General features: G+C 40.9%; 1 protein-coding gene across 1 annotated transcript in view; it reads left to right on the top strand.

Annotated features, from left to right (window-relative positions):
- The window catches only part of FRAS1 (Fraser extracellular matrix complex subunit 1), a 455628-nt gene extending 441808 nt beyond the window's left edge, over positions 1-13820 (top strand). Inside the window, exons 71-74 of the mRNA XM_011941729.1 lie at positions 4131-4297; positions 6634-6839; positions 8631-8777; positions 10095-13820. Of these exons, the coding sequence (XP_011797119.1) occupies positions 4131-4297; positions 6634-6839; positions 8631-8777; positions 10095-10688 (1114 nt within the window). The 3' untranslated portion in view covers positions 10689-13820. The remainder of the gene's footprint in view (positions 1-4130; positions 4298-6633; positions 6840-8630; positions 8778-10094) is intronic.
- The last annotated feature ends 290 nt before the right edge of the window (positions 13821-14110 follow it).

Below are 14110 nucleotides of genomic sequence, written 5' to 3' on the forward strand. Positions count from 1 at the left end.
TTGTCAATTTTGACTTTTGTTGCCATTGCTTTTGGTTTTAGTCATGAAGTCCTTGCCCATGCCTATGTCCTGAATGGTATTGCCTAGGTTTTCTTCTAGGGGTTTTATGGTTTTAGGTCTTACGTTTAAGTGTTTAATTCATCTTAACTTAATTTTTGTATAAGGTGTAAGGAAGTGGTCCAGTTTCAGTTTTCTGCATATGGCTAGCCAGTTTTCCCAACACTATTTATTAAATAAAGAATCCATTGCTTGTTTTTGTCAAGTTTGTCAAAGATCAGATGGTTGTAGATGTGTGGTGTTATTTCTGAGGCCTTTGTTCTGTTCCGTTGGTCTATATATCTGTTTTGGTAGCAGTACTATGCTGTTTCGGTTACTGTAGCCTTGTAGTACAGTTTCAAGTCAGGTAGCGTGATGCCTCCAGCTTTGTTCTTTTTGCGTAGGATTTTCTTGACTATACGGGCTCTTTTATGGTTCCATATGAAATTTAAAGTAGTTTTTTCTAATTCTGTGAAGAAAGTCAGTTGTAGCTTGATGGGAATAGTATTGAATCTATAAATTACTTTGGGCACTATGGCCATTTTCACAATATTGATTCTTCCTATCCATGAGCATGGAATATTTTTCCATTTGTTGGTGTTCCTTGAGCAGTGGTTTGTAGTTCTCCTTAAAGAGGTCCTTCATGTCCCTTGTAAGTTGGATTCCTAGGTATTTTATTCTCTTTGTAGCAGTTGTGAATGGGAGTTCACTGATGATTTGGTTCTCTGTTTGTCTATTATTTGTGTCTAGGAATGCTTGTGACATTTGCACACTGATTTTGTATCCTGAGACTTTGCAGAAGTTGCTTATCAGCTTAAGGAGATTTTGCGCTGAGATTGTGAGGTTTTCTAAATATACAATCATGTCATCTGCAGAGACAATTGGATTTCCCCTCTTCCTATTTGAATACCCTTTATTTCTTTCCCTTGCCTGATTGCCCTGGCCAGAACTTCCAATACTCTGTTGAATAGGAGTGGTGAGAGGTGGCATCCTTGTCTTGTGCTCGTTTTCAAAGGGAATGCTTCCAGCTTTTGCCCATTCAGTATCATATTGGCTATGGATTTGTCATAAGTAGCTCTTATTATTTTGAGATATGTTTCACCAATACCTAGTTTATTGAGAGTTTTTAGCCTGAAGGGCTGTTGTATTTTATCGTAGGCCTTTTCTTCCTCTTGCCTATTTCATTTCTTCCCACAAACTTGACACTTCTCCCCTGTTGTCACCTTCAATGGGTGACCTTTCTGTCCTGTTGGAGTGAGGAAACAGAGGAAATCAGAAGAGAACTTATGCAAGCGTCTATCATCATGTTTATATCTGTGCATCAGACCTACCAGCATGTATCTGTGCATATACTCCATGTGGCCCACAAAGTCTAAAATATTTACTATCTGGCTGTTTACAGAAAAACTTAGTTAGCCTCTCTGTTCTAGGTACTTACACCCAAATGTTAACAATATCCTTGAGACTTCTCTTACTCTGGCACTGTCATCAAGGATTTTAGGCCTCCCCTTTAAAATACATTAAAAATCCAATTATTTTCACTGATCACCTGACAAAAGCCCTGGTCAGAACCATTATCATCACTTGTCAAAATTATTGAAATAGCCTCTTAACAAAGTCCCCTGCAGCCACCCTGCAGTCTCTTCTTAACACAGCAAACCCCACTCACTTTTTCAAAACACTCCACAGTTTAAATAAACCCTGAAGTCCTGACAGTACAGGTAAGGCTTTATGGGATCTGGTCCCAAGTTACCTCTCTGATCTTATCTCCCTCACTGTTCTCCAGCCACCCTGGCCAACTGGCCGTTCCTCTAATGTATTGTGCACACTCTTACCCCAGACCTTTTGTCTTTGCCATTTCCTCTTCCTGAAGGGCTTCCTCTCCACATAGCCACATGTCTTACTCCATTGCCTGCTTCAAGCCTTTGGGTGTTTTCCTCTCACTGAGGCCTTCCATGACTGAGTTTCTTCCTTTCTGTCTCTTTATGGTATATATTTAAGGTGTAGAACATTGTGTTTTGATACACATAGTGAAATTATTACTACAGTCAAAAAACTTAACATACCCATCTCCTCACATAGTTACCTGCATGTACATGTGTGTGTGTGTATGAGTATCTGAAATCTACTCTCTTAGGAAATGTCCAGTACATAATATTATTGCAACTTTGTACCTTTTGACTTACATTTCCCCATATCCCCATCCTCGTCACCCCTGGTAACCACTATTCTCTTTGTTTCTATGTATCTGGCTTTTGGAATTTTTTGCTCTGCCTGAATCTAGCTTTTTCGATTCCATATATAAGTGAAATTGTGCAGTATTTTTCTGTGTCTGGCTTATTTCACATAGTATAATGTTCTCTAGGTTCATCCATGTTGTCACAAATGGCAGGATGTCCTTATTTTTTTAAGACTGACTATTTCACACCACAATAAACAAAATATACCACATTTTCTTTATTGATTAATCTATTGATGGACACTGGTTGTTTCCAAATCTGAACTATTGTGAATAATATTACAATGAACATAGGAGTGCAGATATCTCTACAAGATGCTGATTTCCTCTTGTTTGGGTGTATACCAGGAATAAGGATTGCTGGGTCATGTCATAGTTCTATTTTTAATTTTTTGAGGATGCTCCATACTGTTTTACATAATGACTGCACCAATTTACACCCATGACCACATTATTTAGAATTTCCAGCTGAACCTCCTTCTAGCATTACCCTTTCTCTGCCTAATTTCTCTCCTTATCACCTGCTACCTTTTAGCATGCTGTATTATTTTTTATTTTGCTTACTATCTTCCTTAGAATCCTGAGATCATATTTTTCTGTTTTGTCCACAGATGAATTCCTATTACTAGAACAATGTCTATTATATAATATATACTCAGTGAATATTTGCTGAATAAATCAGCCCTGAGGCACTAGAGATCATGGAGTAGAAAGCTGGTCAGGAGACTGAAAGAAGGCCAGTCTGGCTAGATCCCAGAAAGGGAGGGAAGGGGAAGAGTAGCAGGAGATGAGGCTGGAGAAATAGGTAGAGGCCAGCGCTTTGTAGGTCATACTTCCCTCTAAGGGATGTGGGAAACCACTGAAGGATATTAAGCAAATTTGAGCTTTTGAAAATGACACTGGCTCATCCACTGAGGCATGTAGAATGGTCTAGAGGGAACTAACAGTGACTCCAGGGAGACCAGTTAAGGGGCTGGCACCTCTTTTGTTGCCTTTTGCTGAGATATGAACACTAGAAGGAAGAGCATACTAAGTTTGGGTTATCTGACAGCCATGTAGAGCTACCATTCGACAGCCAGCTATGTGTTTCTGGAGCTTAGAGGAGAAATCTGGATTAGATAGTTAAATTTGGCATTACTACCTTTGAGATGGCAAATGCACTCATTGACAAGGCTGAGATCATCTTGGGAGAAGTTATTGAGGGAGAACAATAAGGGTCCCAGAACTGAGCCTTGGTGGCCCTTACCTGTTAGAAGGAGACACAGAAGGAAAGGGCTCAGGAAGAAGACTGGGGAGATAGGCACACAGAGCAAGGAAAGAGAGTCCCAGAACTGAACCTTGGGGAGCCCTTATCTGCCAGAAGGAGACACGGAAGGAAGGGGCTCAGGAAGAAGGCTGGGGAGGTAGGCACACAGAGCAAAGCAAGAGAGTATCGCTTAGCAAGTCTCGAAAGTGGGACATGGATAAATAAAATTTTGATCAGGTCGAAAAACTCAAAACCTCAGAGCATGCAGCTCTGGGAAGAAATCTAGCTGCGCTCCAAAGCAGGGAGTACTTTAGAAGTCAAAGAGCAATTCTGGGAGCCCCCAGAGTGAAAGGGCCAAAAAAAGCAAAGGATACCAAAGAGTCTAAAGACTAATTAATTATTTTTTAAGATTAATTATTTCTGTTCAAAAGAAATAACAACCAAATAAAGTCCTTTTACCGTACACATCCCTTTATTCTGTGAATATTTAGTGCCCACAACAAATCTCTGTGTACAATCCTGAGGAGGGTGGGGAAGGGAGGGTTACTCAAATGACATATGCAACGCTGACCCTGCTCTCAAAGGGCTCTTGTTTCTCCTTGCGTTTAGATTCCTGATACCCATTGCATTCCAGCAGACCAACCGCCCTGTGCCAGTTGTGTATTCACTTAACACTGAATTTCAGCTCTGCAATAATGAGAAGGTGTTCCTAATGGATCCCAATACATCTGATATGTCACTGGCAGAAATGGATTACAAAGGAGCCTTTTCAAAAGGTAAGTTGCTTCCTCTACCTGCAGAAGGAGGCTCCGCCTGAGAAGCTTTTGGTAAGTTGCTGGACTGGCATCTCTGCTCATAAGCTCTCAGTCAGCTCCCCAGTAAAGATCCCCCCGGGTTGGTTCCAGGACAGCCAGGATAGAATCAAGGAACAGGCCCATTTCATGCTGTTTCAAAATCAAATCACACACTTGGCACTATAATGATTGGCAGTGTGATGTCATGGAAAAGCAATGGTCTGAGTAGCAAGAAGACTGGAGTTTCCGACCAGATTCTAGCACATTGTCTAACTCTGGGTCAGTTATTTTCTCAACTCTCCAATCCCATTGCCTCCCAGTCTCAAAGGAATGCCAAACATGTGTGTTCTCCATCATGCTTTCTCTGCTGGAAATGGCTCACTTCATGGTCACTTCTCCATCCGTTTGCCGCAGGCTAGATTCTATCCTATCTTTCTCTTGTCAATGACACCAAATCGATGCATTCTGGCACTTTTTTCCTGTTGGGTTTCCTTTGAATCAGCTTCACCTGACACCATCTTGCCTCTCAGATGAGTTCTTCTCACTCTCCTGTCCCTGGCCTCCATGCTCTGCCCCTTCCTTGTTAGTGTCCCCAGGTTCCATGCTTGGCTCATTCTATTCCTACTCTGAGTGCTGCCTCTGGTCATCCCCATGGCTTGGGCCATCCCTTTACCCTGAACTTCTTATACTCTTACTGTTCTGTGGCCATTCGATTTGACCTCATCCTGGATCTCTCCGAGCTTCATTTCTATGTTTCCACATGCAGATATGAAACTACCGAAGCTCTCCAAGCAGCATGTCTTTCAGACACCTAGAGATGCCTGAGACTGGACTTGTCTCCTTCCAAGCATGGTCTTCCCACATCTGCTACCCTACTGACTGCATCACCATCCTCTGTGTGCCCCAACCAAAAATCTCAGGGTTATCCTCAACTTCCCCTTCCTACATCCCACGTCCCATCTATCATTAAGATGAGTGGAATCTGATTCCTAGACATTTCTTGAGTTCATCCTCTTGCCTCACAGCTATATTTTAGATGCCTATCTCTAACTAGAGGATTAAAATAGCCCCTACCGGGTCTCTGTGACTTAAGTCTCTTTGTCCTTGACCCATTCGCCATGTTTCTAAGGCCCAAGTGTGTTATTACGTTTCTGTTTAAAACCCTCCAGTGTTTCTTGTTACTTATATATTTAGTCCAGCCTCCTCAGCACGGTTTGTCTATCTCTCCAGGAGCCTCTCCTGCCAGAGCTTCTATACACCCTCCACTCTTTAGCACGACATAGTAAATGTTTGGGATGAGCATTTGGAATTAGCTGGATTTGTGCTAATTCCAAAATCCTCCTTCCGCTACATCATTGCTGTGGAACCTTGGATAAGTTACTAAAATGGGAATAATAATTGAAGCTATCTTTTGGGCTCTTGGGAGGATTAAGTAAGTTAATTGCATGTAAAGAGCTTGCTGCCATAACCAACACATAGGAAACAGTACCTACACCAGGACTTACACCCTTGAAGCATTCTTTTTTTTTTTTTTTTTTGCCTAGAATGTTCTCTCCTGCCTCTCGCTCCCACCCCAAATGCACTGTCTGACAAATGCCTACGTGTGTTTCAGGATACTGCTCAAATATCGTCTGTCTTGAAATCCTTCCATACCATTCCCTAGGCAGATTTCTGTACTTGGTTTCATGCTCTCTTAATATGACATACCTTCCTCTATTATAGAATATAACAGTATAGCATTTGGGTGATTAATAGGGTATTGTAGTGGTTTGGTTTGAGAGCATAGTACCTTGACTTGGAATCCCACCCTCACCATTTGCTTGCTTTGTGACCTTGAGCAAATCACTTAGCCCCACTCAGTGCCAAGTTTCTCATCTGCAAAATTGTGAGCACTACATGAGTTATTGCATGAGAGGACTTGGTATAGTACCTGGCAAATAGTATAAGTTTGATAAATGTGAGCTATTTCAATCAATCACTTTGTGTTTGTTTCCACCCTCTCAACTGCATCTCACACACCTGGGTATCCCCTATGCATAACAGAATACTTTGTTTCCCTTAAATGCTTAATTAATGCTTATTGAAAAAATAAAAAAGAAGCAATAAATGTTCCCTAGCAAGAAAACTCAGAGAGAAAAAGAATAAAAAAGAAGCAATAAATGAATAAATGAGTATTTTACGGGCACATGGAATCATGGAGCTCTTCAGAGAAAGATGCTTTTCACTCTAAGGGAGCATGTTTAACCCTTTCAACCCTTGACATTTGTTTTTCTTCCATCTTAAAGTCTGACCTAATTAATGCCTTTCAATGTTTTCAGGTCAAATCCTTTATGGCCGAGTACTTTGGAATCCAGAACAAAACCTTAATTCTGCTTACAAACTCCAGCTGGAGAAAGTCTATCTTTGTACGGGCAAGGATGGCTATGTCCCTTTCTTTGATCCCACGGGGACAATCTACAATGAAGGGCCCCAGTATGGATGCATTCAGCCAAACAAACACCTAAAACACAGATTCCTGCTGTTGGTATGCTAAGTGTTCTCACTATTAGTGTGAAAGAGCAGACACTTGAGCAGATTTCCTCAGCTATGATTTCTCCCTAAAGTAGATAGAGCCCACTCTTGATAATTTCCTCTCTATATATGTTTGTGTTGTTGTTTCTTTCAGATCAGCTAAATACTAGTATATATGTGGTGGTTATTGTGGGTAACAAGACAAGCTTCTATTGATGTTCTAGGAAGAGGAAACTCTAGGCCAGTGTTTCTCAGAGTATGGTTCAGAGACCTGGAGTGTCCCCATATTCTTTCAGGGAGTCTACAGAGTCAAAATTACTTTCAAAATAATATGATGATGATGCTTTTGTTTTCATACTTATTCCCTCATGAGTTTAGAGAGTTTAAAAAGTTTATCAATATAATTTCAGATTCCACATTGTAATGAATCTTTAAAAAATAACCACTCACCAAGTTTTGATTTAGTATCAAAAAAGAGGCAGGGTGTGGGTGGCTCATGCCTGTAATCTCAACACTTTGGGAGACTGAGGTGGGAGAATCACTTAAGCTTAGGAGTTTGAGACAAGCCTGAGAAACATAAGGAGACCCCATATCTACAAAAAAAAGATTTGAAAATTAACTGGGCTTGGTGGCATGCACTTGTAGTCACAGCTACTTGGGAGGCTGAGGTGAGAAATCACTTGAGCTTGGGAGGTGAAGGATGCAGTGAGCCAAGACTGCACCACTGCACTACAGCCTGGGCAACAGAACGAGACCCTGTCTCAAAAAAAAAAAAAAAAAAAGGCCATAATTATTTGAAAAAGCTATTAACTGCATAGCTTTATGAGGCCAGATTTTCTTCACACACTTTAGACAAAACTGCATATCACAACTGATGGAATTCAGAAGCAGTTATGAGAATCTAGTTTTTTCCCTGAGATTACAAAAATGTAAAACATTGCCAGCTCTCTTTATTGGGGGAGGGAATGAATTTAGGTATTTTCACTAAAAAATATCTTACTTAACATGTAACGAGTTTCTTGTCAGTTTAAAATGAATTAATAAGTAAACACTTAAAATTTTTTCAGGTTTAATTTTTAACACAGTAAATGTTGATAGATGTAAGTCACAGAAAAACTCTCTGGGGTCCTTGATTTTTAAGTGTGTAAAGGGTCCTGAGACCAAATAACTTGAGAATTATTGGGCTAGAATAGCCCACTTTTTGCATTTGGAGATCACAAAAGCCACCACATGTCCTTTTGGAAAAGGACACTGGGTTCCCGGAGGTAGTGTATTAGTCTGTTCTCGCGCTGCTAACAACGACATGCCTGAAACTGGATAATTTATAAAGGAAAGAGGTTTCGTTGACTCACAGTTCAGCATGGCTGAGCAGGCCTCAGGAAACTTACAATCATAGCAGAAGGGGAAGCAAATACGTCCTTCCTCATATGGCGGCAGCAAGGAGAAGCACTGAGCAAAGGGGGAAAAGCCTCTTAAAAAAACCATCAGATCTCATGAGAACTCACTCACTATCACAAGAACACCATGGAGGTAACTGCCCCCATGATTCAATTACTTCCCACCGGGTCCCTCCCATGACACATGCGGATTATGGGAACTATAATTCAAGATGAGATTTGGTGGGGACACAGCCAAACCATATCAGGCAGCCACTGACTTAAGGAGAGGGCTTCGCAACACACACTCTCCCAACCCAACCTAAAACCAGGAGTGATGAGTACTTTTCTCTTCCCAGTCACTGCCACCTACCAATATAGTGGAACCATCTTTCTAAATCTTGCATTTCTTTTTTCTGAAATCCTAGGACCGCAATCAGCCAGAGGTAACTGATAAGTACTTCCATGATGTGCCTTTTGAGGCTCACTTTGCCTCTGAGTTGCCTGATTTCCATGTGGTCAGTAGCATGCCAGGTGTGGATGGATTTACTCTAAAAGTAGATGCACTCTATAAGGTGAGTTTGGTGAGAAGAACAGAAGCTTAAGATCAAGTCTACTTTAAAGTCTGAAAAAAAAAAAAAGGAAGAGAACTGCAACATCTCTGGATTCTTCATCATTCTGCCATTCTTGCTGGCAGATCTTTTCTTATTATTGTTAAGCTTATCACCCACCCCAAATTTTCACATGTATCCCCAGTAGACCAAAACAGTGATACAATTAGATGCACTCTATAAGGTGAGTTTGGTGAGAAGAACAGAAGCTTAAGATCAAGTCTATTTAAAAGTCTAAAAAAAAAAAAAAGGAAGAGAACTGCAACATCTCTGGATTCTTCATCATTCTGCCATTCTTGCTGGCAGATCTTTTCTTATTATTGTTAAGCTTATCACCTACCCCAAATTTTCACATGTATCCCCAGTAGACCAAAACAGTGATACAATTATTTAATTTGCATATAGTCATTTGTCACTGTGCACATCATGGCTGCATGTGACACTCCAGTTTTTCCTAAGTTCTTTTATATTGCATCCCTTTTTGGTTCTGTGCTAGACCAGCTGATTTTCAAAGACATAGGAAAAACATTTAACAAAATCATAATACAATACAGCAATTTAGAATGGCAAGAATTACCACTATTTGATAAACAAAAATACCTTAAGTTTCAGCAATGAACATGAACTTTCAAGATCAAATTTCACTTTTTTTCTGTCTCCAAATATTAATCTATGACCCTTCAGAACTATTATCACACTTCAGAAGTTATTTCAAAACCATGAAGAGTTTTAATGGAGAAAGATGAGGGGGAGATAAAATACTTGATGATATAGCCTGATCCAGAAAGTGTTTAGAAAATGTTTGTCACATATCTGTGTATTATGCACACGGTATATGTTTAGTGAATATTTTGTTGAATGACTCCATTTTCGCTGAAGTTCACCAATAAATAGTAAATTGACATAACATAATTGAAGGTCACTATAAATAAATGTGGTTTTTAATGCTATTATTTCACTGCTATCAATAAAGACAGAAAAATATAAGCATTCACTTAGCGAAAGAGACCATGAAAGATAATTCCTTAGGCTATTCCGTGTACACACAGGGAAACAAAAAAAAAGAATGTGAATAGCTGACTCAAGATCATCTTAATTTGGAAATAAAATAGAACCCATATTTGGTTCAGTTCTCTATGTATTAGTAAACACCAACCATTGCTAATGTTTTTCTGGAAATCAGTTATCTATCAAGGCATATAGTGGCAATTATCCTTCCATTTCCTTTCTTCAGAGGTGTTCTGTGGGCAAGAACGACATGTTCGGTTTGTCCCCCTGCAGGTGGAAGCAGGACACCAGTGGTATCTCCAGGTCATCTACATCATTGGCCCCGACACCATCTCAGGGCCCCGGGTCCAGCGCTCTCTCACAGCTCCACTCAGACGCAACCGAAGGGACCTGGTGGAGCCCAGTGGCCGGCTGACCCTTGATGATTCCCTCATCTATGACAATGAAGGAGACCAAGTCAAGAATGGCACCAATATGAAGTCCCTGAATCTGGAGATGCAAGAGCCAGCGGTAGCTGCGTCCCTGTCACAGACTGGGGCATCCATTGGCAGTGCTCTGGCTGCGATCATGCTTCTACTTCTGGTGTTTTTGGTGGCTTGTTTCATCAACAGGAAATGCCAGAAACAGAGGAAGAAGAAGCCCGCAGAGGACATTTTGGAGGAATATCCTCTGAATACTAAGGTAGAAGTGCCCAAGAGGCACCCGGACCGGGTGGAGAAGAACGTAAATAGACAGTACTGCACTGTGCGGAACGTCAACATCCTGAGCGAGCCTGAGGCGGCTTACATGTTCAAAGGTGCTAAAGTAAAAAGACTGAATCTAGAAGTCAGAGTTCACAACAATTTACAAGATGGAACAGAAGTTTAATGGAGGAGACCTGTGTGTATTTTTTTCTAAAATCATTTTTATAAAATGGGGGGAAATACTGGTATTTTTATAATCTCACAGATAAAAAAGGGAAAACTATAGCTTTGAGTGGCAGACGGCACACATCACATGCATCAACTCACAACTGAGCTACCTCATTCAACAAAGAACCACTGAGACATCCAGAGTATTAGAGTTATTTCCATAGATCCCTGTAATAGTGTCGACAGCTGTACACAGCTCCTTCTGTACTGGTCTTAGAAAACAAATCCTTTAGTATCAGGACAGGAGTCGAACAATTAGGTTAGCAGATGGAGATGAGAGGACTGGGTAGTGTACCATGGCAGATCTCAGAGAGAAGTAGGTACAGGGCCTTTGGTTCCGTCCCCCAGTCCCAGCTTTCTCCTACAGGGCTTTTCCTCAGCCCCCAGACAGCAGAGTATGAACTGCTGACACCCAGATTCCATTAAAAATTCTACTAATCGACACAACACATATATTTGCTCATGATTTCCACTTGACAGTGTATGCTCCTTGGCCTCTAATTGTACTTTCCTTTTCCAGAGCCCTTTTTACCTGGGGATTTCAATGTGCTAAAGTAGAATCCTCTGAAAACCATGGGAGCCTCCGCCTCCTCAGGCACAGAGAACTCCCTCCTACAAAGGGGGAGACTGAAACCTGAGTTAAGGAGGGGCCTGGCAGGTGTATCAGAGCACATTAGTGATGCCCTTCACCCCAGGGAGGTGTCTTTGTTCCCAACTGGTTTATGTGGCACTGACACATCCCTCCCTGACCAAGGATGCTGCAAAACAGATCAATGTACTATGGCCTTTTAATTCAACATTGCCGTAAATACTTTAAAGGAAACCCGCCACACTTTCCTGCTACTCCAGGCTTTGCCCGGTCCCGTCATAGACAATCCATGTGCTTTGCTAGCTATGGGTTTTTATTGTGTTAGTGCTTCTGGAGAGTAAGTGATTCATCTGAATAAGGCAAATTAGGAGAAAGCCCAGGTTGGGGTGAAATCAGACTTAACAGATACATGCTGGTTCTCCTTGCTGTGTGAGACACAGCAGACAGAGGCACTGTTCCTGGTGCAGTATTTCAGGGATTTCTCTTTGAGGGGTTCTTTTCTGGTAGCTCAGGCAATTATTTTTACCATATCAGCACATGACAAGGCCATGAACACATGGCTCTAAATAATTTAATGTTCAAGTATCAGCTTAACTATTTTGTGTAGGCTACACACAGCTTGCTTTTGTTTCTCTTGTTTCTGCCTTATTGGCAGAAACATAAGCATGCATGCCATGTTGTTTTGAATTGGAGGCACGATTTCATTATTCAAGAGTAAAAGACATGTCCTCTTCTGATGCATGGCACACCACAGTCACCAAGCAAATAACAGAGACTTCACATTGTGTAATATATGTATGAGAATGACTCAAGCTCTTTGAGAACATTCCAAACTAGTAACATTTCGCTACGAAAGGCTAGAAAGGATGAACTGTGAAAGGTTCTAGGCAGCTCTGTGAGACTCCAAGATCCTTGAAAGTAGGACCTTTGTGAGCCGCGCCTTTCATTCTTCAGCAGTGCCTTGCGTGTAACAAGCACTCCAGAAATATTTGTTGAATGAATGAATGAATAGTGTCATGGGTGAATGATAGGGGAATAAGTGTAGGAAGGGAAAGTGAGAGAGTATGGTGGCAATATCACAAGGGAGGAGAGAGGAAAACAACTATCTTCTCTACTTGGATTATGAGATAATCTTTTACTTGGAGCAAAGAAACAGCGCTTTACAAAGGCATGACTCTGGCAGTGGTCCTAAGGAAGCATGAACAGAAAGTTCATAATAATGTATCAGCAGCAGATGAGATTATGAATTGGCATCCAGAACAGGAGATTTAGAGGAAAATCTGATTTAGCATTCTGAAATGAGTGTCAGGTTTTCAGGAGAGAATGAATTGGGGTGAGCCCAGAGTCTGAAACTCCTGACTGGTGAGATGCTACTTAAGACCAGCTTGGACAATTCAGGGCAGAACTCCTATATCAGCCTCATGGACACCCACAACTGGTATCTCCTGGCTGGAGAGCTGATCAGGCAGGGTACAGAATCTCCAGAACAACCTAGAGAGTGAATGCTAATTTGTAGAGGGAATTTCCATTTGGTCCATTATTTGTAACTGTGTAACTGTTCCAAGTGCCAGAATGCTTACACGTTAAAGCAGCACCTTTCCATTTGCCCAAGTATTCTTCTTGCACACCCCTTCCATTACTGCTGAATAGGACATTGCATGGGAAGAGTACAGAGGTGGCAGAAGGAAGCTAGAGTGGGAAGGACTAAAGACCGAGCCCCAGAGTGCTCCCAGCAACTGCCACGTACAAGGTTTGAAATGACAAGGGCAAGAGTGAGATACGAAACTGTGTGTGAAAGGAAAGCCCTTGCAGTATTTCTGCCCGCCTTTCTTCATGTGCGTTATGGAATGCCAGTACTTCTCTAGTGGATGCACACTTGTTAAATAGTGTTAAGAGACGTGGAGATGAGATATACCCCTTTGATGTAGAATTATTCATTTAGTTTGTTTCATACTTCATCATAGGAATCAAGTAATTTGATGACTAATGTGGATTATATTTCAGTCAAAGCTCTGCTTTCAATTTCTCTGATTTGCTCACTAATGCCTTGTGTGTGTTTTACTAACCTTTTATATCTTGCCTTCAAGTGAGAAGGAACAACCAACTCTCAGTGGTTGCTACTTGCTATTATATGCTGGCTGTGAAGGTTAAAAGAAAGAATGGTCTGCACCATTTTTTCTGCCTCGCTGCCCTTTTATTGTACCCCAGGCCTCCTAGAGGACTCCTGCAGATTCTATTGTTGGGTGAGAAATAGTGTTGGAATGTGTTTGCACAGTCTTATGATATTCAGTCTCAGTCTGCTATAGGTATTTGTTATTCTTGGATACTACACACCTGCTCAGACTGAGTAAACATTTGTGGTGCTGTCAACCTGATTTCTTGACTCTCAAATGATTTTTGTATTTCAAATATGAATTTGTGTGTTATGAATTTCTGATTTCTCCAATAGTATATGCCACTATATAAATTTGCATTAATAAATGACAGTCTGGTTGGTTTTTTGTTTGTTTTCCTATGTTCTTTTTAGCTTATGTCTCTTATTAATATAGACATTGCCATTAAGATGGCAAAATTCATGCTAAAATTTGAAGCAGTCTTTTGGAGAAAACCCTTCTAATGAGGGTGAATCTGCGATACTCATTAACTGTGTTCAGAGTAAGATGCTGAATAAATTATATGTTCCCAGATTATCATAGGTCTCCTTTGGCAATCAGTTGAAATTCTGAGACAAAGAAGAATAATTAAAATTTCCATGTGCCATATAATAAGATGATGTTTGTATTTGTTAT

Source organism: Colobus angolensis, unplaced genomic scaffold (assembly GCF_000951035.1).
Source record: "Colobus angolensis palliatus isolate OR3802 unplaced genomic scaffold, Cang.pa_1.0 Scaffold200, whole genome shotgun sequence".
Taxonomy (NCBI): Eukaryota; Metazoa; Chordata; class Mammalia; order Primates; family Cercopithecidae; genus Colobus; species Colobus angolensis.